The sequence below is a fragment of the Schistocerca americana genome, chromosome 10 (genome assembly GCF_021461395.2).
Source record: "Schistocerca americana isolate TAMUIC-IGC-003095 chromosome 10, iqSchAmer2.1, whole genome shotgun sequence".
Lineage (NCBI taxonomy): Eukaryota > Metazoa > Arthropoda > Insecta > Orthoptera > Acrididae > Schistocerca > Schistocerca americana.
The window spans coordinates 111,500,092-111,523,153 of record NC_060128.1 but is presented as its reverse complement, the minus strand read 5'-3'; the positions used below and the strand labels follow the sequence as shown (position 1 = coordinate 111,523,153).

The 23,062-nt window shown below is 42.3% G+C and overlaps 1 protein-coding gene across 5 annotated transcripts in view; it reads right to left on the bottom strand.

The window, feature by feature from the left end:
• The window catches only part of LOC124552562 (tropomodulin), a 394,271-nt gene that overhangs the window by 43,354 nt on the left and 327,855 nt on the right, over positions 1-23,062 (bottom strand). For 4 of the 5 annotated variants that reach the window (XR_006967931.1, XR_006967930.1, XM_047126885.1 and 1 more), the window contains exons 2-3: positions 5,189-5,341; positions 70-237 (exon numbers count right to left, since the gene is read on the bottom strand). Coding sequence is in view for 2 of the 5 variants with exons in the window: in XM_047126885.1 (XP_046982841.1) it covers positions 70-237; positions 5,189-5,341 (321 nt within the window). In the remaining 3 variants the exon portion in view is untranslated. Of the gene's footprint in view, positions 1-69; positions 238-5,188; positions 5,342-5,652; positions 5,813-23,062 lie in introns of those variants that run through there. The other variant, XR_006967932.1, reaches the window with a different exon arrangement.

The window sequence follows — 23,062 nt, the reverse complement described above, 5'->3', positions numbered from 1 at the left end:
ACCTCCATTTGCGACTGTTGAGCACACGACACCTCAACTTCCATTATGTGTATTCCAGCCAGGACTCACCTTCTTGCCACGGACGGTGCCAGGTACGTACGGCTTCAGCTCCGGCTTGTCAGGAGTCTCTAGAGCCTGCTTATTGATATGCTCTATCAGCTTCTTGCGGTTCAGTGGGCCTGTTGGACTTTTCTCACAGGAGTAGTTGCAGCGCTGAGAAGGTGGCAGAAACTGATCCTATAGTAGAGGGAAACAAACCGTCAATTATTTCATTCAGAGCAATCAAATTCTGTGCATAAACCATTTTAAGACAAAGAAAAGCATGGATTTCATTCAAGTATGTAGTCACCATATCACTGGACACTGGTACCAGTTTGTAAGGCACACCCAGGAGCAGATATAGACTCTGATCACACTGTAATAATGATAAATGGTAGACTGTACCTCAAGAGAATTGCGAAAAAAATCAGTATGCAAAGGAATGGGATAATGAAGTGCTGAATAATGATGTGAGGTGTCTGAAGTTCTCAGGCTGTAGATACTGTGATAATGAATACTACAGTAGGCAGTTCAGTTGCAGAGGAATATATATCTACAAAAGGGAAAGCACAGAAGTTGCACAGACAAATATAAGTACAAGGAAGAAATACTTTGATGATTGACGGAAGAAGGAAGTACAGATCAAGAAAACAGGAATGTAAGTCACTTAGGAAAGAAAAAGCAAGAAGTGCATCACAGATTTTAGGCTGTTCAGCCCTACAGCTTATTAGGGAGTTTTAGACAGAAGTTTCTCAACAACATTCCTGTATACAATATTCTCGATTTCCTTGTCGCATCAAATCTGGATAATAATAATACACCAACCAGTCACAAGCATGGTGACAACAGCAGCACGACAGTCAGTTGCTCCTGCAGAAGACAACAGAGGATTTTGTTGAATGCCCTTGATATTACTCAGATTTGACACAACAAGTAAACCAAAAATGATTGACACACATTAAGGGATTGGTTCATTCAATTTTGTTCAACTTCATGTGCATTCTATTACACTTTTACGACTGTTAAAGATCACACTGTCTTATGGGAAGCTGAACCTCACTGTCATTTATAGTTGTGAGGAGACAAGGAGATTAAAAATCTAAGAAACATGAGAGAGAAAGAAATAGAACTTAACCATTACATGTTAAAGAGATTACGCAAGGTGCAGATGGAACTGGCTGGCTTCAGAAAAAGTAATTTTACTACTGAAGTACTTTGAATATTATGTCTAAGTTAATTTTCTGACATGTTAAATGTGACAATAGTCATTTTGAAGAATGCAATGACTTTCTTTTATTTACAGAAGCACACGCCACAATCTTTAGTCATACTGTGATCAAGGTCAAAAGATAACTACAGTAATGAAAAATCAGGGATGGAATAACAACATTGATGTAGTATAGATTGCTACTTGGCACACAGGTGAGGTGTTGAGTGCTGGACAGGCACATTTCAAGTACATTTAAATGTAGACTAAGCTCTCACACAAAATCATTTCTCAGACGTAGAAACACACAGAGACATTCATACAAGTGTAACACATACATACATGCCCGCAGTTATCACTGGGCGATGAGGGCCTCAGTACTCCGAGATCATAGTCTCTCTCTCTCTCTCTCTCTCTCTCTCTCTCTCTCTCTCTCTCTCTCTCTCTCTGTGTGTGTGTGTGTGTGTGTGTGTGTGTGTGTGTGTGTGTGTGTGTGTGTGTGTGTGTGTGTGTGTGACACACACACACACACACACACACACACCTTCTTTCCTACCATGTCAGAGGAAGAACTTGGCCTGATCTTTATCCCATTTTTAAATGTACTTTACATGCGCTTTTCTGCATTCCATCAACTATCTTGTAAAACCTAGCCTGCCTATTGCACAACTACTCTCCCCATTGCCTATGACCAAGTCTTGTACATAATGTTACACTGATACGGCCATCGGTCGAAACAAACATCCAGATATTTTGATCTACACTAGTATCCTGTTGCTGGGAATGTAATGGGAATATAATGGCAATGACATGGGTATTTATTTCACATCACTCACTTGCATCGTCCTCCTCCTCAAAACGTTTAAATTGTAGAGATGAGAACTAGTTCCTTAACACGTGTCATCACATTCTAGTCCATAGTCAGCGTGTAAAGCTTTTCACAAATATTTTGTCACTGTCTGCAGGGATGCCTTCAGAGATCAAATACTGCATAGAAAGACTTCTAAAATTCCTTCATCAAAGAAGATGAAGTAAATATCACAGAATTCAAATCAAGAACAACTGCTAACATGAAGTGGCAACATCAAGAGAAGCAACTTATATCACTGAATAAATGCATGTCTTCTGGTTCAGATTGTATACCAATTAGGTTCATTTTAGAATATGACGACGCAATAGCATCATTCTTACAAATCGTATATAACCACTTACTCGACAAAAGGTCCGTATCCAAAGACTGGAAAGTTGCACAGGTCACACCAATATTCAAGAAAAACAACAGGAATAATCCACTAAATTATAGGCCCATACCATTAACGTCAATATGCAGCAAGATTTAGGAGCACATATTGCGTCTGAACTTTATGAATTATCTCGGAGGGAACAGTCTATTGACACACAGTCAACACAGGTTTAGAAAAAAAATCGTTCTTGTGAAACACAACTAGATGTTTACTCACATGAAGTGCTGAGTGCTATTGACAAAGGATTTCAAATTGATTCCGTATTTGTGTATTTCCGAAATGCTTGAGAGACACTGTACTTCACAAGTGGCTTGTAATCAAATCACATGCTTATGGAATATTGTCTCAGTTATGTGACTGGACCCTTGATTTCCTGCCAAAGAGGTCACAGTTCACAGTAAATTACAGAAAAGCGTCGAGCAAAACAGAAGCGATTTCTGGCATTCACAAAGGTTGTGTTATAGACCCTCTGCTGTTTCTTACTTAAATAAATGATTTAGGAGATAATCTGAACACAGCAGCTGTCTTAGGTTTTTTGCAGATAATGTTGTCATTTATTGGCTAGTAAAATCATCAGCAGACGAAAACCAAATGCTACGAGATTTAGATAAGATATCTGTATGGGGCAAAACTTGGCACCTGGCCCTAAATAATGGAATGTCATCCACACGTGTTCTAAAAGGAATCTGTTTAACTTCGGTTACACGGAGGAGATTAATGTGTTAACGTTCCGTCGACGAGGTCATTAAAGATGGAGCACTAGCTCGGATTGGGAAAGGATAGAGAAGGAAATTGGCCATGCCCTTTCAATGCAACCATCCCAGCATTTGCCTTACGCGATTTAGGGGCGTCACGGAAAGCATAAATCAGGATGGCCGGACACTTGTTTGAACCATCGTCGTCCTGAAAGAGAGTCCAATGCTAAATATTGCTCCACCTTGCTTAGTGAGACACTTATCTGATCAGACAATCAAATGGGCAAGCTCCTTTTTTTTATGACCACCCTTAAATCTTTCTCTACCTTCTTGTTTACTGTAAGAATGCTGCCATATTCAAATAAGTCGATGGTTGATACACTGATGTAGACATCTGTTTCACACATGCATAAGAATGTTGCAAATAGTGACTGTTAAAAAAAATGTTATGTCAGAAAGTGAATCTTTTGTTTGGAGAATCTTCATGCCTGAGCTGAGTATAGAAATGCATGATAATGAAAACACAAACCACACAGTGTGTTTTGTGCACTCAATCCTCATTTTTTATTTATATTTTTTCGCTTAACACACTGGCTCTAAGATACTTGGAAATTTTTTGCTCATTCCACTGATTGTACTCCACCCATGAACTTCTATAACATCTGATCAATTTTACAGAGCTTCTCACAGAGTGGTTTTGCAGAAATGCCATCTTTCAGTACCACCTATCTGTTGCAACTTTTGACCGATGTTTATGTCAAACCAGACTGATTCTACTCAATTAGTATTGGTTACAGCTCAGCTTCTGCCAACTGATTTCCATTTCCCATTGTTTACGTATCATAAGCATTAAAGGCTTCACTGTCACTTATAAAAAAGTAGCTTTGTATCTGTTTTGTCAACAATTTATTCATTTCAAACGCCCAGAAGGCTATTTTTTTAGATTTTTTCCCTTACGAATCATTGAAGTTTTGACGACACAGAATTATGGTCACTACCTGACAAACCCGTTTTTCATAACAAAAGACTGCCACAAAGAGTGAGAATATTGTGAGAATCTACTGTGCGTTGTTGCAGTTTTAATATTTCTTTGTCCATAAATACAACGGAACTGCCAAGCACAGTACGCAACACTATGACAAACAAAACTACGAAAATGAGACTTGACAGGTTGTGAGATAGCTTTGTGTCAACAGAGTTGTCATTACCATTATCTTTTCACAGGAAAGAAAACTCTGTTACTACATTCCTCCTTTGCTTATGATTCTTTATTGGGACAAACTGTAAAGACTGGAGTACTATCCAAACAGTTTACACACAAGATTTGTGTGTGCGTGTGGGGGGGGGGGGGGGGCGAATAATATGGTTCTGATAGGATCCTAAATCAACTGTAATATCACAAAAGTTTCCATTATCTTTATCAGTGCCAACAGATTATATCCCCATTTAAATAATGGAATGGTAACATATTCACGAAAGTATGTATGGTGCAGATAATTTTACTGTAAACTAAATATGCATGGGTTAGAAGGACAATATTACTTTACGTCCAACTTCTGATTGCTTCTCAATATAGAACTTTTACGTGTATGCAGAGAACTGCCGTCATTTCCAGGTGCTTAGTTATCTAACTCCATTCCTACGTACTTTGGGCATGTTTGTCTTTCAACACCAACTATTAACTTTCATGTGTGTTATGGTTTGGTTTCACATGCTGTTTAGTCTCCATTTGCACCGACGGCTTTTTTTTTCTAGAACGCTTCCATAATCCATCTTTCTTTAAAAAAAAAAAAATATAGGGTACACAACGAGACAATACTTTTATCTATGGTGTTAAATTAGCATTTATGAAGTTCTAACATTACGTCGCGTAACGCATGGGGGCACCGCCTACCTTCGCCGATTCATTGGCGTCGAGTGTTTACTTCAAGAGGTCTTTCATTTAACCACAAAAGAATCTTCTAAAGTTTACAAGATTGCAAGCGATAGCTGTCGCCACTTACATCTGGGTCCACTTCCTTGGCTAGGATGTCTATTTCCTCCGGGGTTAACTGATTGAGCAGCTGATCCACGTCCAGGTGTTCATACTCGCTCACATCCTTCCCGTACAACTTCGCCGCCGTTGTCATGGTAGTCGTCGTAGTAGACGAGGAAGTCTGTAAAAAATTAAGCAAAAAACCACTCGTAAACAAACTAAGCTATAGTAATATTCCACTCACGATAACAACTAATTTCATAAAAACGAACTTAAAGATAAGAGGTTTCAGTATAAAATGCAGCGAAAAATCCTGATGCTTCGGCGGTGTGCTATTAGCGGCAGAAAAAAAAAATAGTTCTCTGAAACAAGCAGGCCAACACCCTTCGGCTCCGGCAGTAGGTCACGATCAATAGCTCGGTACATTAACCTCCAACGCCTGACTCACGGCTATTGTGACTCAAAGGAGTGTCGAAGATGTTTAGCACTTACAGCTTGTTCCTCCAGGTCCCCCTGAGAGATCTGTCCCTGTTGCAGAATCGTTATCTTCGTGTGGCACACTGAAGCTCGCCTGTTCTCCGGAGCACAACTGAACTCAGCGACACTACGCCCACCCGACCAGCCACCGCACGAGCGTCTAGACGTTTGTTAACAAGTGGAACGCTTTCTCGCAAGCCTCTCGCCATCCGCGAGATCCATTGCGTGGAAAAGGTCAGTGGTGGGGGGCTATCGGTGAAAGGAGCGCCATGTTCAGTCAGCACACAGAGGCAGCGCGAGTTTTTGTCGTAATTGTCGACTGTTAAGGGCGTACCAGAGGTCAGAGTTCACGGCCACTTCTTGACCCGAGAGCTAGAACGCCCGACACACCTTGTAGCAGAAATAAAGCATTTGCTCTTTCAACAGAGCGAGTGGCAGCAAAATTTTGGAAGAATGCTGTGCATCGAACAATGATCAAGTTGCCAGTTCACTCGTACGTGAATAAGCAAGATAAACGTGTGTCATTCATTAATATCAGTACACACTTTGCAGTACGTGTTATCAGTGTAAAATCTCGCAGCTTACAAATATTGACTAGGAAACCGCAGACTTTTTTAACGAAATGCTTTTTGCTTATTTATAATATCTGTAATGGGAAAGGTTTTATTTGCACTTTATGCCTTTCAGAGTGTAAGTTAACATGCAACTACTGATCCGGTAAATTATGTTCACAACAGTAAGGAGAGCTAAAAGTTTCCTATTTTTATCGTTTAAAGGACAATATCTAACTATTCCGCGTTACGCAGTTCTGTGCATACCTATACGTGTAAAAGCAAAACTTTCCGGCTTTGTCACGTAGGTTCGTTTAACGCAGAAATGCAGATATATTTAAAGACGAAACACACAAATAGCGATTGTTTTAGCATTCATTTGTTATGAACTGTTTTTCGTCTTTTGGCGATCATCAGGTAACATGTCAGCTGACTACCTAAAATAGACATGTTACTCTTTGAGTGAAACTCTTGATATTAACAAGTGCTCAGTCTTTGATCATAAAGGTAGGATAGTAATGTGTTATCCAGAGCTTGTGACTATATGTCGCACTGTATTAATAAACTTCAGTTACAATTAGCGGCTGTTCGCTATGGTACATACGTAATAAACATTGAGACTCAAGTAGCCTTATATAAACAACAGTGACTAAGAGTTAACAAGAGAGCAACCTATAATACAGCAAATAAACACGCTTTCGTCACTGTTCCGAAAGAAATTCGAAACACGGTAAGCGTAATGCTTGAAAATGTGTGAAGAACTGAGTGTCTGAAATTCTTTTGAAGGATGAGAAAAACTTTATGAGGCTACACGGAATAGAAGCTAAGGATCTTGGTGCGACAGGTACATTCGAATACACCATACAGGTCAACATGATTTAGCATACCTGCTAGTACTTTTGGACTCAGAAACAGATGAGTCATTACCTTTCTACCAGCCCGTGTAATATAAGAACGCAGACAACACATGTTACACATAGCAGATGATGGAATAAAAAAATTCTACTCCCGACTCTGTCAGCTGCCACAACGCGTGATCATGTATGCTTTAACTTGCAACGCCACGAGTGACGCAAAAAAGTCATCGCGTGTGTGTATGTGTGTGTGTGTGTGTGTGTGTGTGATGGGGGAGAGCGGAGGAGGAAGAGAAAGAGAGAGAGAGAGAGAGAGAGAGAGAGAGAGAGAGATGCTCGTTCCTTACACTGAAGGCCGTAGAAACTTTCTCGTTCACATTGCCCACATTACGAGGAGTGTCGGAGCAATCTGTAGACCATAGAAGACCTTCCCCATGTCGGCTAAACAATGGCAATATGCGGAACCGGCGGAGGTTAGTTGACCGTCATCAAGTGTTGGAGACTTGGCGTGTGTGCAGATTATTATGGACTGTGATTATTATGGACTGGAGACTTCGAAATTTGCGTGTACGTGATACTGTGTGCACGGACAGTCGCATCGCACTACAGAAATGCACTTTATATCCCCGCAATCGGTTAGTTACAACAAATAAAATTAAATTTTCTCGTAAATTATCAATGGATACCCTGTCCGCCTCGATGGCTAAGTGGTCAAGCGCGACCGGTTCGACTCCCGGCTGGGTCGGAGATTTTCTCCGCTCAGGGACTGGGTGTCGTGTTGTCTTCATCATCATCATCATCATCATCATCTCATCCCCATCGATACGCAAGGCGCCGAAGTGGCGTCAACTCAAAAGACTTGCACCAGGCAACCGGTCTACCCGACGGGAGGCCCTAGCCACACGGCATTTCACTTAATTTTTCAATGGATACCTTGAAAAATGGATTGTCACTCAAGTCAGATAAAACACAATACATGCAATAATACGCTGCAACAAGACCTGAACAGACTGTCAGATACAAAACACTGGGAAAAATCAACAAATGAAACAAAGTATTCTAAATTCTTGCATTTTTTTATTAGAGAAGAAACAGATATACAGCGAGAACAGAGCCGAATACCAGATAGTAGCTCGAAGTCCATCAGCTACTGGCTTTTCAATGAATTATAAAATTTTTCCAGAATTTAAAAATACCGCTTCAGTTGTGAGACCGGTTTCGATCTCTCATAAGCCCATCCTCAGATGTCGCACAAGAAAAGCAAGAGGCGGGAGATAATTTTCACATGCAACAACATATTAAAAAAAAATTCATATTAAAGTTTTAAAAAACATTTCGAAACCGCGAGAGCACCTGATATGATTCCTCTGATTTTTTCGTTAATTGTGTCGTATATGTCAGCAAGATTTTTTGGGAAATGTCTGTAGGCCTATAGCTTGACTTTTTATAGCGAGGTAAAGTTAGTTCTACGAGCCCTGTAAATCCGGTTCTTTCTGCGATAGATAATGGCTCGTTGTCTGATGCAAACAGGTGTGCTAATAATTAATGATTTTTCGGTTTTTGTGTCGTTTATATTCCAAACAAATTTCCTTTCGGACGATTCTGATAAATTGGTTTTCTGTCGATACCGATGACGAACTTGTACTTGGGACAGCTAAAGATAGTGCAGCAACGAGAGTGGCTGTATATTTGTTAGTTGATTGAAACTGTCCTGAATGTTTCGTTTCAAATTAGCTGAAATATTTGTTACACACGCAATATTTCATTGACTTTAAGGTGGTTCAGTTATGTTCATTAATTTAAATGCTTTTTTGTCACTACGTTTTACAAAAACATGCGTACACCCCAAAGTAGTTTACCTGAATTAAGTATTCGATAAACAATTACCACACAGCTTCTCACTTAACGATATTAATCATCATATCTATGGGTAGAAAGGGCACATCATTCTCGCGAAAAAACTAAAACAAAATATCTGAACCCATAAGTTCAGGAGATGATACAACTGTGAAAGGATTGTTGTAGAGTGGATCATCGATTAAATTAAACAGCAGCCACTATTTTCACTTATTGTAGACTCAACGCCCCCCCCCCCCCCCCCCTCCGCCCAACGTATCACGATAAGAGTATTTTAAGGTTGTAAAAATATTCGCACCCAGTTTTAAGCGACTCACGTAGAAAGTAGTTTGAAATAAAAAATCGTTTTTAGTATTCCGTGAGGCACAAGGGCATGATGCGGAGAGATCTGAAAAATAAATAATAACTAATTTACAGAAGATGAACATACAACTGAATAGGCGACCGGATAGGTGCATAGGTCAAGAATACGATGATGCTGACTCTATGAGTGGCAAATACGCACGTCTGTAGTCAAGAATTAAAGCATCGGTCCCAAATCTTGAATTTATACAATGTTCAACACACAATTTAAATTTGGCGCTAAATGATTCCGTCATGAGTACAGTGGAACTACAACAGTTTTATGAGAATTTATGTTTTCTTTAGTGTGTGTGTGTGTGTGTGTGTGTGTGTGTGTGTGTGTGTGTGGTTGGTTCGATGGCAACAAATAAATGAAACTACTGCAACTGGCAAACGCGTTTCAACGACTCTGAAGAAATTGTCTCTAAGAGGACGTTTTCCAAAGTCTGATAATTGTTGGCTATCAAACAGAATTTCATTCAAGTTTTTTAGTGCCTATCCAGCGTCATTTTAAAGACTAAGACGAAATCAGAGGGAGAAGATGCTTCTGATTTGATGAAAAATATGGAAACTTTTGATTTTGCCGTGTCTCTCGTATTTTGAAGTGAGAATTTGGAAAATTTTGGTAAAAATGTAGAACGAATTTGGCAATAAATGATACATGTTGTCAATTAAATATGACGGAAAATTTTTGTTGTTCAAAATATTTTTTCTTGCACGTAGTCTCCTTGATGTAGACACAGCTCTTCAACTGTACTTGACTGTACCAGTTACTTCTGCTACGGCAGAAAGATAATTTTTTAAATTGAAACTAATCAAAATGTTCCATAGAAAATGTCCGAATCCAGATAAAGTGGTTTAGCAGTTCTTAGCACTTACCATGAACCATGTCATTCTCTTAACTTATATGATGTAGAAAAGTTTCTGAAAGGTATGCTAGGAGAACGGGACAGATTTGTTTGCTTTAGCATATAGCGTCACTTCACAAAACTGAAGATTTGCATCAATAGGTGAATTCATTTCACTTTTAACCTGTATTACGATGTGTGAACGTCTAATGACTTCGTATTTTTTTCTTTGAAGGTTTGTTAGTAAACAAGACTCCCAAAATTTACTGGCAACGAGTCTCCCAAGCAGTTGCATTAGAAGTCACTTGTTCTATTTTCTTAAATTTCTAGCTTTGAAACTTTTGCATTACAGATAATAGCACACAATTGTGTCTCTAGATGCTGCTAGCCGGCCGAAGTGGCCGTGCGGTTAAAGGCGCTGCAGTCTGGAACCGCAAGACCGCTACGGTCGCAGGTTCGAATCCTGCCTCGGGCATGGATGTTTGTGATGTCCTTAGGTTAGTTAGGTTTAACTAGTTCAAAGTTCTAGGGGACTACTGACCTCAGCAGTTGAGTCCCATAGTGCTCAGAGCCATTTGAACCATTTTTAGATGCTGCTAGCAATGGTAAACACGGCAACTCGCCGTAATACCACAGTACGAGTTCACAGAAAGACACCTCATTTGTTGTACATTAAAAGCATCTTAAAACTATGGGTTAAACCTTGAACAGTGTTACTTATTATAAAATTGTTTGTGAATGATACGGATTTAAACTTGCTTTTTTATATTCCAGATAAGTTATGTCAAAAAAGACTAGATTTCAGCAGCACTATAACAATATATCGAGGATCAATATACTCACGGTGCTGTGGACTTCAGTTAACCTTTCGTCTTCACTCATCTGGACGTGTTAATGAGTTGTTGTCTTTAGTCTTTGACGAGATGGTTGAACCTCAACGATAAACGACTTAAGATACACCCGCTCTTTCTCAGTGACACTCAAGTTATTAATTCCATTGAACTGTGATTTTAAGACAAATAAATTACTCGGTGTAAAGAAAAGTTTTTTGCTCTGAACGGGAGGAATACTTTTTTCCCTGGTGCAGTGGTCGGTAATCAGGTGCGACGATTCGATCTAAAAAGCTGTAAGAATTGTTCCAATGAACATCTTTAATAACTACAGACATTCCTATACTAGATACGATCAATATATCGTACCGGTATCAGACCTGAAATCGAATCGATTCATCGATAAAATCGAAACAGACGCAGCAACATCAAAAGTCACTGCGTTCACGGGCTTCCACATAAGATTTTCAGTAAAACTATTTCCCAATACCGCTTCTTGAAATGTGGGATTGGGAAACCGGATTTCCGCTCTCACAATTGGTTTCCGCTTCTACTAAACGTCCTATTACATCTGCGTCCTAATCCGGTTGTCAGGTTGCTTTTTAAAATGTTGGTGAGTGTTTCTTTTTGAATGTTGTTTAATGTGACCGATGTGAATACAAAATTTGTATGTGGTTGTTTTTTCGGAATATTTCGCGATTTACAAGGTGGTGGGACTTACTAGCTCATTTTAAATTGATGCGAGTGGAGCACACTACTAGCTAAATCACTTAGGGAGCATAGGAAATTACAAACGAGCGATGTGGTTGGTTACCCGCGTCCGACTCGAGGCTCGTCTTGTTTGCTTTCCATCATTCATTACCCGAACTGTCACCAACACCAGCACACAACAGAAAAGCCGCGGACACAGTAATACACATTTACGCCACATTTTACCTTATTAGACAGAAAGAGGCACATAAATGCGTATACAATGTATCCGACGAATTACCAAAATCGAGCCCTGTATCCAGCGTTATTGACTAATTTGTAAACTTGTCCCACTCTACGACGATTGCCCAACAAGAATGGAGCATTGTCAGAAGGGGCTACATGTCCTGGATGTCCTGCAGACTCATTTCTGCTGATATATAGGAGCATCATAGCGTGCAAGTGAAATGGCAAGGCAACGGGGAACCTACTCCGAAGTTGACGTACACAGAACAGTAGGAATATTGTGTGCAAAACGTCCAAATTTCACTCAAATTGTCCTTGAAATTCTGGCGGTTTATAGCCCAAATGCAATGGTGACAAATTAGTGGTGAGGGCTCACATTAATGTCTGGCGGCAAAACATCCGTTACATCAATGCACTGTAATGGCAATGTGCCTTTCCCCGCTAGTGGTCGAGCGGTTCTAGGCGCTACAGTCTGGAGCCGCTGCGGTCGCAGGTTCGAATCCTATCTCGGGCATGGATGTCTGTAATGTCCTTAGGTTAGTTAGGTTTAAGTAGTTCTAAGTTCTAGGGGACTGATGACCTCAGAAGTTAAGTCCCATAGTGCTCAGAGCCATTTTTTTTTTTTTTTTGTGCCTTTCCTCATCAGGACGATTTCTAGTAATTCTAAGGACCGTAATAAAGTTCGACTAATCATCCCACACACTTTTTCCATAACGCCTGTGATCTAAGAGGATGTAATAAGACATTCTGAGCGCATAAATTGGCATGGGTAAGATATGTAAACACTTTTTCTTGAACGATTTCCTGATCTTCCTTAAGCGTTCTTTGACATCTATAAGGAAATATAGTCTTCCTCTGTCAAAAATATTACGAAGGTTTTGATAACCTCACTTCACCTTGATAAAGAAACCGAAACAGCTGTTTACAGACTCTATACGTATGCAACAATTTGCGCTCGGAAAACCGATACTTGACCATTGTACCAAAACCGATTCAGTCCAAACGCGACTGCGAAGATCTATTTTTCTGTGCACCCCAAGTTTGTAGGATGCATGCAAGCTCAGTACCACAAGGGTTGATCGTTGTTTAAATGACTTTTTACGGTTCTGTTTACACCAAAAAAACCCATTTTGAGTAAAAGGCAAGATTATGTAGTATCTCATGTGTGTACGAGCCAAATATAGTACAAAATCAAATTCCAACTGCAGCAATTAGGAACAAATACTCCAAATACAAATGAAAATATAGTTCCCGACGTACATTTCATGCTAGACGTACATGCCGTTAAGATAAGCAATACTATTTTTATAGCGGAAAATAAAGACAACTTCATTGCTTTTATAATACAATGCGTAACATTTTAAATAACTCCGCCGTTGAGTAGCTGTCGTTTTAGCTTTCGAGAAAAGTTGTTACTTCTCTACATGTGGGCAAACTCCTTAGGTACGTATTTTAAAAATCATAGTACCTTCTTCCCCAGATTCACCAGTAATACTTTCTCCAAACGAAAGAGTTTCATAACGCAAGAGGCCCTAATATCGTTCCCGTTTCATTTCATTTCCCCTCCGTCACCCCGTCGCCCAGGAATTTTCGGTTTCCACAGTTGGTAACAAATGTTTAGTTGCGCGTACATGCAGGACCCCTATTCACTGTATTGTTGAGTGCGTTTGTGTGGAGCACGCGTAGATTCCGCGTACGAAGGAATTCATTTTTTTTATGCTGAGGTAAGCTAGTGTGGTAATCAAATTAACAGCCTGCAATTCCTAGCGTGAGCATTGATTTCTGTTCAAATATTGGGTTGTATTTCAGTCGCGTGTTTTAGTTTCTGGCGTATAATCGTTACAGTCAAGGGTTTCGCCATGTTGCTCTTGCGGGCAATATAATAAATCTGGGATGTTCGTAATTTCGTCCTCCGTCCCGGGGACGAAATTAGTAACTGTTATTAACCACTGATTTTACTCGATGTTTATGTAATGTACTTCATTTTATATGGGAAAAGGCAAGGTGGGATAAACGGATTCGATGCACAAAATGCTAAGTTTGTTAGCATGAAACATGCTGTTCATCTAAATAGACATTCAAATTCATGTGGTACACGTCACTGGAAGGCTGAAAAAAACTAGAATAGATTGTTCATTCATGAATTCAAGTGATCCATAGTAGTGAAACTTCCTGGCAATGTTAGAATGGAGAAACGCATTTAAATTAATTGTACCTTAGAAAATTTTTATGAGGGACGAAATTGTGAAAACTTTTTATGTATTTTTGTTTTGGCTGTGTAAACGTTTAACTCAAATACAGGCTTTAATATGTTAACAGTTTAATTGTAACTTGCCTTCAGCGGAGGATAAATTTCGGGAATACATGTAACAATTTGTAGCCTTTTTCGTAACCCAACAAGCATTATACAGGTGACGAAGTTTCGATCCCTGCCGTAGTCTGCTTCCGGGTATTCTGCCGACCTGTTTTTCTATTTTCCTCACGATATTCCGGTGACCGACACAGCCTGTCTTCTTCTGGTGCTGCCAGTTTTTGCTGTTGTGTGTACTCGTTGCTTGGATTCCAACCAGACTTAACAACTGCTGGTTTCACGCCGCTATTTATAGCCGAGTTCGATTCCCGGACGCCCAATACGCCTGTTGATGCTCTTTCGTTTCTTAGAGCTGGCACTGACATTCCATGAAACGCAAATTGTTTCATCGTCTTACAACTCTGATGGATGCGATGGTCGGAGAGATCCTAATAAATGGAGTGCGAAGACCAAAGCGTTGTGTAGATTGAAGCGCCGAATCTGTTTACGTTATTTGGTACTGGCATCTCTATTTTGATAAACGCCCTAATTACGCTGCCCCAGAATCTTTTGCACCGCGGTACTGGTCTCATTTCACAATTACATTCGAGGCAGTGCTCGGCGACAGCCGATCTGGTTGATTGTTTTAGTCGGGTGTGTTGCTAATATCCCCTGCGCGTCTTCTGATACTCTGCTCCACAGAAGACATGCCACATTCGCAACGAATGCGATACACACCCGGCTTTCGTAGTCTTGGATCGTCTTTAACATCACGAACAATGCTCTATCTTACAAGGGGACTGCACGAACTCCACCTATTTCATGCAAACTTATAGTATATGCAGCACATGGCCAGGAATGAAAGTGACGGGAGCTCCAGATGGCCAGGCTGATCCAGAAAACTAGTACCCTTTGCTAATATATACTGAAGATCCAAAGAAACTGGTACACCCGCCTAATATCATGTAGCCCCCCCCCCCCCCCCCCCCCCCCCCCCCCGAGTACGCAGAAGTGCCGCAACACGACGTGGCATGGACTCGAATAATGTCTGAAGTAGTGCTGGAGGGAACTGACACGTGAATCCTGCAGGGCTGTCCGTAAATCCGTAAAAGTACGAGGGGGTGAAGAGCTCTTCTGAACAGCACGTTGCGAGGCATCCCAGATATGTTCAACAGTGTCCATGTCTGGGGAGTTTGGTGGCCAGCGTAAGTATTTAAACTCAGAAGAATGTTCCTGGAGCCACTCTATAGCAATTCTGGACGTGTGCGGTGTCGCATTGTCCTGCTGGAATTGCCAAGTCCGTTGGAATGCACAATGGACATGAATGGATGCAGGTGATGAGACAGGATGCTGACGTATGTGTCACCTGCCAGAGTCGTATCTAGATGTATCAAAGGTCCACCTTCACCGCTCGCGATTCGGCCCATGTGTATTCTGGCTCCACGATGGTCGAGCTGACCCAGATGGGAGTCTGACGGTGGCGGCACGGTAATTATTCGCCGTCCTTGGCGTGCGGAAGAAAACCGGGCCTTCCGTTAATGAAAGCACCGCGAGGCGAAAGTCGCCCGCAGCTAGTTCCCCGCAGCATCCGCCGCTTCTTTCACACGGGGCTCCAGAAACTTTCGCTTGTATCTGGTTCGACATCGCGCGCCGCAACAGCATACAGCAGAAGGCCCCTCAGTTTCCGGCAATTCTACGCGAAGCACAAACGGCAGCTCCGCAGAGCAACACCGGGCGTAGTCTATTACTGGCAGCCGACCGATAAGGAAGCAGCTCATTACCATATAGGACAGCGGTACCCAGCAGAGGGCTGCGGAAAGTAAAAAAAAAATTAATATTTTATGTTATCGGAATTGCATTTGCGCGAATGACTTCCATCTACAAATATTCTGAACAAATAATTCATACCATTAACATACATCACGTTACCTTTCTTGTAAAATGTGCGAAGTTATTATTTCAGATGGACATATACTGTGGCCACTCTTTTAGCTCCGCTGCTTAAATGTTCTTATCCGTACATACACTCAGATGACAAAACTCATGGTATAGCATGTATGCAGATGGTGGTAGTATAGCTTACACGAGGTATAAAAGGGCAGTGCGTTAGCGGAGCTGTTATTTCTGCTCAGGTGATTCATGCGAAAAGGTTTCCAACGTGATTATGGCCGCCGCACGACGATAATTAACAAAGCGGAAAGGTAGTACCAGCTAGATTAATGGAAAATGGTTAGGGGATTCAGTACTCCGAGATCCACAGTGTCACGATTGTGCCGAGAATACCAAATTTCAGGCACTACCTCTTGCGTTCTTCGTTTTATCCATTCGACAAACCTGTCTAAGGATATTTGATTATGCTGTTTTCTTTTAATCCCTTGCCTGTTAATATGTCTTCTATAGTGTTGTCACTTTTAGTTGCTGTTTTAACCTTGAGCCTCGCAGTGCATCCCTAACAGTCTGGGCGCTAATGACCATTGTAGTTGTGCACCCTAAAACCACACACACACAAAAAAAGCACGGACAATGTAGTGGCCGATGGCCTTCGCTTAACGACCGAGAGCAGCTGCATTTGCGTAGAGTTGTCAGTGTTAACAGACACGCAGCACTGCATGATATAACCGAAGAAATCGATTTGGGACGTACGACGAACACATTCGTTAGGACAGTGGGGCGGAATCTGGCGTTAATGGGCTATGACAGCAGATGACCAACGAGAGTTCCTTTGCTGACAGCATGATACCGCCTGCAGCGCTTCTCCTGGGCTCGTGACCATATCGGTTGAAAGCAAGTCTACTGGAAAACCAGATGGGTTCCGATTTCATTTGGTAAGACCTAATGACAGGGTTAGAGTGTGGCGCAAACCCCAAGAAACCATGGACCCAGGTTGTGAACAAGGCACTGTGGAAGCTTGTTGTGGCTCCACAATGGTTCGGTTTATGTTTACATGGAATGGACTGGGTCCTCTGGGCCAACTGAACCGATCAAGGACTGGAATGGTTATATTCAGCTACTTGGAGACTTCACGTTCCCAGATAACGATGGAATTTTTGTGGATGACAGTGCGCCATATCAGCGGGCCATGATTGTTTGGAGAACATTCTGGACGGTTAGAGCGAATGATTTGGTCACCAAGATAGCCCTACAGGAACCTAAATGTTCCAAGTCCTTTCAGTATTTTGTATAATATTTCTAACGCAGTTTCAATTTTCTCCGCTTGTGTGAACATTCTCAAGGAACTGGAAATTAGTATTCATACAAGGAAATATGCGCACGAAATTCCAAATGAACACACTGATTTTAAAACGTTCAAATGTGTGTGAATTCCTAAGGGACGTAACAGCTGAGTTCATCGGTCCCTAGACTTACGCACTACTTAAACTAACTTATACTAAGAACAACACATACGCTCATGCCCGAGGGAGAACTCTAACCTCCGGCTGGAGGGGCCGCGCAATCCATGACATGGCGCAGCCACAGATATGTTAAACATAAATACTATCTAGAAAACTTTATTCACTGAAAACGAAAAGACATAATCAGATAGTAAGCAAATCTTACGCGGACCATAGATAAAATTTGAAGGAAAATAAGGAAAACGAAAAGTAACATCATCTCTGATAAGCTGTATATACTTTCTAAACATATAGCATCATAGTAAAGAGCTGTCAAACGTTAACTGACAGAAACTTAATTTTACATTTTGATAATTAGAAGAACAATTATACATATCGAGACATGACAGAACTAATTTACTGCAGATGCAGTATGGTCGTCACTTCCAGCTAGACGTAAGTAGCAGCGAAAATGTAAACGTAAAATAGTCACAATGTATGTACAGATTATCTTACTAATGCTATTTCGAAGGTCACCTAAAATGGCAGATAGCGAAAATAGGAATGTCGTATAAAATATTAAAAAACATTACCTTATTGCAGCTGATTTGGAGCATTCATTTCCGTAATGTCTTATGCCGACGTATATTATGCCGCCGGTCCAACGTAAGACGCCCAGATTTTATTCCTCCAGTGTTTCGTGATGACAACATTTAGTGACTTCCAACAAACTCTAAGCAAAATTTCTAACCTTTTGTGAAATTTCTCTCTCTTATATGCTTAAAGACAAATATTTAACACGTTTATCTGGACGACTTGGTCGTTCAAATGGCTCAGAGTACTATGCGACTTAACTTCTGAGGTTATCAGTCGCCTAGAACTTAGAACTAATTAAACCTAACTAACCTAAGGACATCACACACATTCCTGCCCGAGGCAGGATTCGAACCTGCGACCGTAGCGGTCACTCGGCTCCAGACTGTAGCGCCTAGAACCGCACGGCCACTTCGGCCGGCAAAGAAATTTTAAGTCCAAAGCTTTCTTTTTATGCATGCGAGTTGGATTCTTTAAAGAATTGGGGGGGGGGGGGGGGTTACTGGTGACTCCCTATTCGTCTCTGCGGGGTTTGCTTTCAGAGGATGGGGGGGGGGGGGGCACTTTTTGGCAGTTCGGCGTGAGGCGCAGTTACTCCTCGATACGGCTGTGGTTGAGCCAACAACACTTCTGTAGCAGGCGGCTTACAAACGAGCTTTATCCTTTGAATAATTAACACCAGCTGAAATTGTCCGCCCCCGGTAGCTGAATGGCCAGCGTGACGGATTGTCAATCCTCTGGGCCCTGGTTCGATTCCCGGCTGGGTCGGGGAAATTTCTTCGCCCAGAGACTGAGTGTTGTGCTGTCATCATCATCCTATCACCCTCATCGACTGCAGGTCGCCGAAGTGGCGTCAAATTGAAAGACCGGCACCCGACGAACGGTCTGCCCGACGGGGGGCCCTAGCCACACGATTAAATAAATACCAGCTGAACTATTAATTTCCGACAATTGATCACTTACCTCGAAATACTCTGTGATGTACCTCTACGGACTGCATAATTTTGACCTTAAGGGTCTGGGTAGCCTACTACATTCCTCATAAAGATGACGCTGGTGCCTCCAGCGGAAGATCAGCAACCACTCGGTTCCAATAAATGGAAGGAATATCATAGTTTAACAGCTCATCAGAGTTGGAACAAACTCGGTTGGCGAAGGTTGGAGAAGGAAGGAGAAGAAAATCGGCCATGGTCTTGTTTTTGGACTAAGCTACCTTATTCGAAAGCCCTCAATTCCTACTTTATTGATAGCTTATCATTTATGAAAACTTGTACTTCAGAGGCGATTTTTTTACATTATCTTTATTCAAAATTGTTTATTTCCAGAATGTTCGCCTTTTAGAATGTGATCATTTCAAAGTACAACTGTTACTATCTTACAGCATTGATTTTCATGTTCCCATAAATGTGTAAATTGTCTCAGAATAACATGTTAGGTCACGAAATACACTCCTGGAAACGGAAAAAAGAACACATTGACACCGGTGTGTCAGACCCACCATACTTGCTCCGGACACTGCGAGAGGGCTGTACAAGCAATGATCACACGCACGGCACAGCGGACACACCAGGAACCGCGGTGTTGGCCGTCGAATGGCGCTAGCTGCGCAGCAATTGTGCACCGCCGCCGTCAGTGTCAGCCAGTTTGCCGTGGCATACGGAGCTCCATCGCAGTCTTTAACACTGGTAGCATGCCGCGACAGCGTGGACGTGAACCGTATGTGCAGTTGACGGACTTTGAGCGAGGGCGTATAGTGGGCATGCGGGAGGCCGGGTGGACGTACCGCCGAATTGCTCAACACGTGGGGCGTGAGGTCTCCACAGTACATCGATGTTGTCGCCAGTGGTCGGCGGAAGGTGCACGTGCCCGTCGACCTGGGACCGGACCGCAGCGACGCACGGATGCACGCCAAGACCGTAGGATCCTACGCAGTGCCGTAGGGGACCACACCGCCACTTCCCAGCAAATTAGGGACACTGTTGCTCCTGGGGTATCGGCGAGGACCATTCGCAACCGTCTCCATGAAGCTGGGCTACGGTCCCGCACACCGTTAGGCCCTCTTCCGCTCACGCCCCAACATCGTGCAGCCCGCCTCCAGTGGTGTCGCGACAGGCGTGAATGGAGGGACGAATGGAGACGTGTCGTCTTCAGCGATGAGAGTCGCTTCTGCCTTGGTGCCAATGATGGTCGTATGCGTGTTTGGCGCCGTGCAGGTGAGCGCCACAATCAGGACTGCATACGACCGAGGCACACAGGGCCAACACCCGGCATCATGGTGTGGGGAGCGATCTCCTACACTGGCCGTACACCACTGGTGATCGTCGAGGGGACACTGAATAGTGCACGGTACATCCAAACCGTCATCGAACCCATCGTTCTACCATTCCTAGACCGGCAAGGGAACTTGCTGTTCCAACAGGACAATGCACGTCCGCATGTATCCCGTGCCACCCAACGTGCTCTAGAAGGTGTAAGTCAACTACCCTGGCCAGCAAGATCTCCGGATCTGTCCCCCATTGAGCATGTTTGGGACTGGATGAAGCGTCGTCTCACGCGGTCTGCACGTCCAGCACGAACGCTGGTCCAACTGAGACGCCAGATGGAAATGGCATGGCAAGCCGTTCCACAGGACTACATCCAGCATCTCTACGATCGTCTCCATGGGAGAATAGCAGCCTGCATTGCTGCGAAAGGTGGATATACACTGTACTAGTGCCGACATTGTGCATGCTCTGTTGCCTGTGTCTATGTGCCTGTGGTTCTGTCAGTGTGATCATGTGATGTATCTGACCCAAGGAATGTGTCAATTAAGTTTCCCCTTCCTGGGACAATGAATTCACGGTGTTCTTATTTCAATTTCCAGGAGTGTATTTCGATTGGTAAATCCGAGTTTCTGGAGAAACCTTGCCGGTTTTTGGAAGTCCCAGTGCACACTTAAATTTTGGTCTCCATGAAATAGATCCATCATTTGAAATAATTTAAGGACATGCAGTCAACCGTTAATCAGAACAGTATCTTTGCGTAGTATGTATCTGTATTCTTTACTTTTTCTGTATTTTACCAGAAAAACATCCGATTTTTTAAAGAATCGAACTTCCATATAGTTTACAAATGAGTTAATGTGTTAAATATTTGACGTTAAGTGCGTACGCAAGAAAAAGTTTGTAAAAGGTTTGAAATTATTTTTAAATTTTGTTGGACGACGCAAGCGCTCTCATTATGAAGCACTAGAGGAATAGAGTCTCTGTACTGTGCACTCCATTTTAAGGAAAAGCCAGTTTCTCACGCATCTCTATGTTTTACGACGTCATATCTCGTGAATTGTGTGACTTACAAAAACGTAATTTTGCCGATTTTGCAAATCAGTGATATATGTATCAACTGTCTGAGAAGTGTGTTGCCAATAGACTTAGAAGTAATAAATTAAAACGTCATTCCTGATACTAAATTTTCTCTTTACTTGAAGTAAAACTTCAGCAAGTGATAATCTTTTTTGTTTTCGTTTCATTATTTTGCGAATGATATTAGCAAGCAAAAGTTTATTGAAGGTATTGAAATTACGTTTAAAGTTGGTTGCAAGTCGCTATGTGCTCTCATTCTAAAACACTGGATGAATATGGTCTGGCTAGCCTGCCGTAGTGGACGAGCGGTTCTAGGCGCTACAGTCTAGAACCGCGCGACCTCTACGGTCGCAGGTCGAATCCTGCCTCGAGCATGGATGTGTGTGATGTCCTTAGGTTAGTTAGGTTTAAGTAGTTCTAAGTTCTAGGGGACTGATGACCTCAGAAGTTAAGTCCCATAGTGCTCAGAGCCATTTGAACCATTTTTGGTCTGGCTAATTTGCGCGCTGTGAGTTACGCTGCGTCAACAGTTAATGACTTCAGTTCTTGACTTACTATTGGGTGGGTGCATACATTTAATAAAGGCAGCAATGACTTTAATCATCAATAATTTATTTTTCTTCGGTATTTTCGATAGTCTGCCCATACTGGGGTAACTACTCGATTCCGCGGCTGTAGAAATAACGTGGTTTTGAGACGAAAAACTCGTCGACAGAGCGAAGTTCACCCGGAAAGAAGTTCTTTGAAGATTGTTCGATAGAGAGCGGAAAATGTGAAAAACTGAGTATACAAGATCAGGTGAATAATGTGGGTGTGGAATGACTTCCCAACCCAATCCCTGTATAGCGTTTTCGGTCAGTCTAGTAGAATGCGGGCGGTTGTTACGTGGAGTAGCATCACTTCACGCAGTCATCCTGGCCGTTGTTTTTGGACTGTGTCAGCAGTGATGGTTACACCTCGAGAAAGCAATTCGCAGTACGCCACACCGTCACTGTTCCACCAGATGCTTAACATTGGCTTTTTGAATACGCGCATGTCTTTGTACGGTGAATTGCTGCTTTGTTCGGGCTCAACCACCCCTTCCTCTTTCTTATGTTAGCATAAAGATACCATTTCTTGCCGCCAGTAACGATACTGGATAGGGATGGTCTGTGTTGTTCCCGCAACTGTGGCCACCCATTGATTTTTGAGATTTTGTGTGACAGAATGCGGTACCCACACACCAGATTTTTTAACCTTCCCCATTGCATATAAATGTGACAAGGTGGTGGAATGATCACACTTCATCTCATTTGTAGGTATCGAGTACACTAACGTGGGGCCGGCGGGGGTGGCCTAGCGGTTCTAGGTGCTATAGTCTGGAACCGCGCGACCGCTACGTTCGCAGGTTCGAATCCTGCATCGGGCATGGATGTGTGTGATGTCCTTAGGTTAGTTAGTCTGATGACCTCAGATGTTAAGTCCCATAGTGCTCAGAGCCATTTGAACCATTTGAATACACTAACGTGGATCATTGCGGATTAATGTGTGTAAACGATCTTCAAACCCCGAAGGTCTTCCTGAACTATCTCCTCAAAACGAGAAATCCGTTTTCTTGTCGTGGTCCGTCCAATGGCACTATCCTCATACAAGGAGCAAACGTTTCTGGCT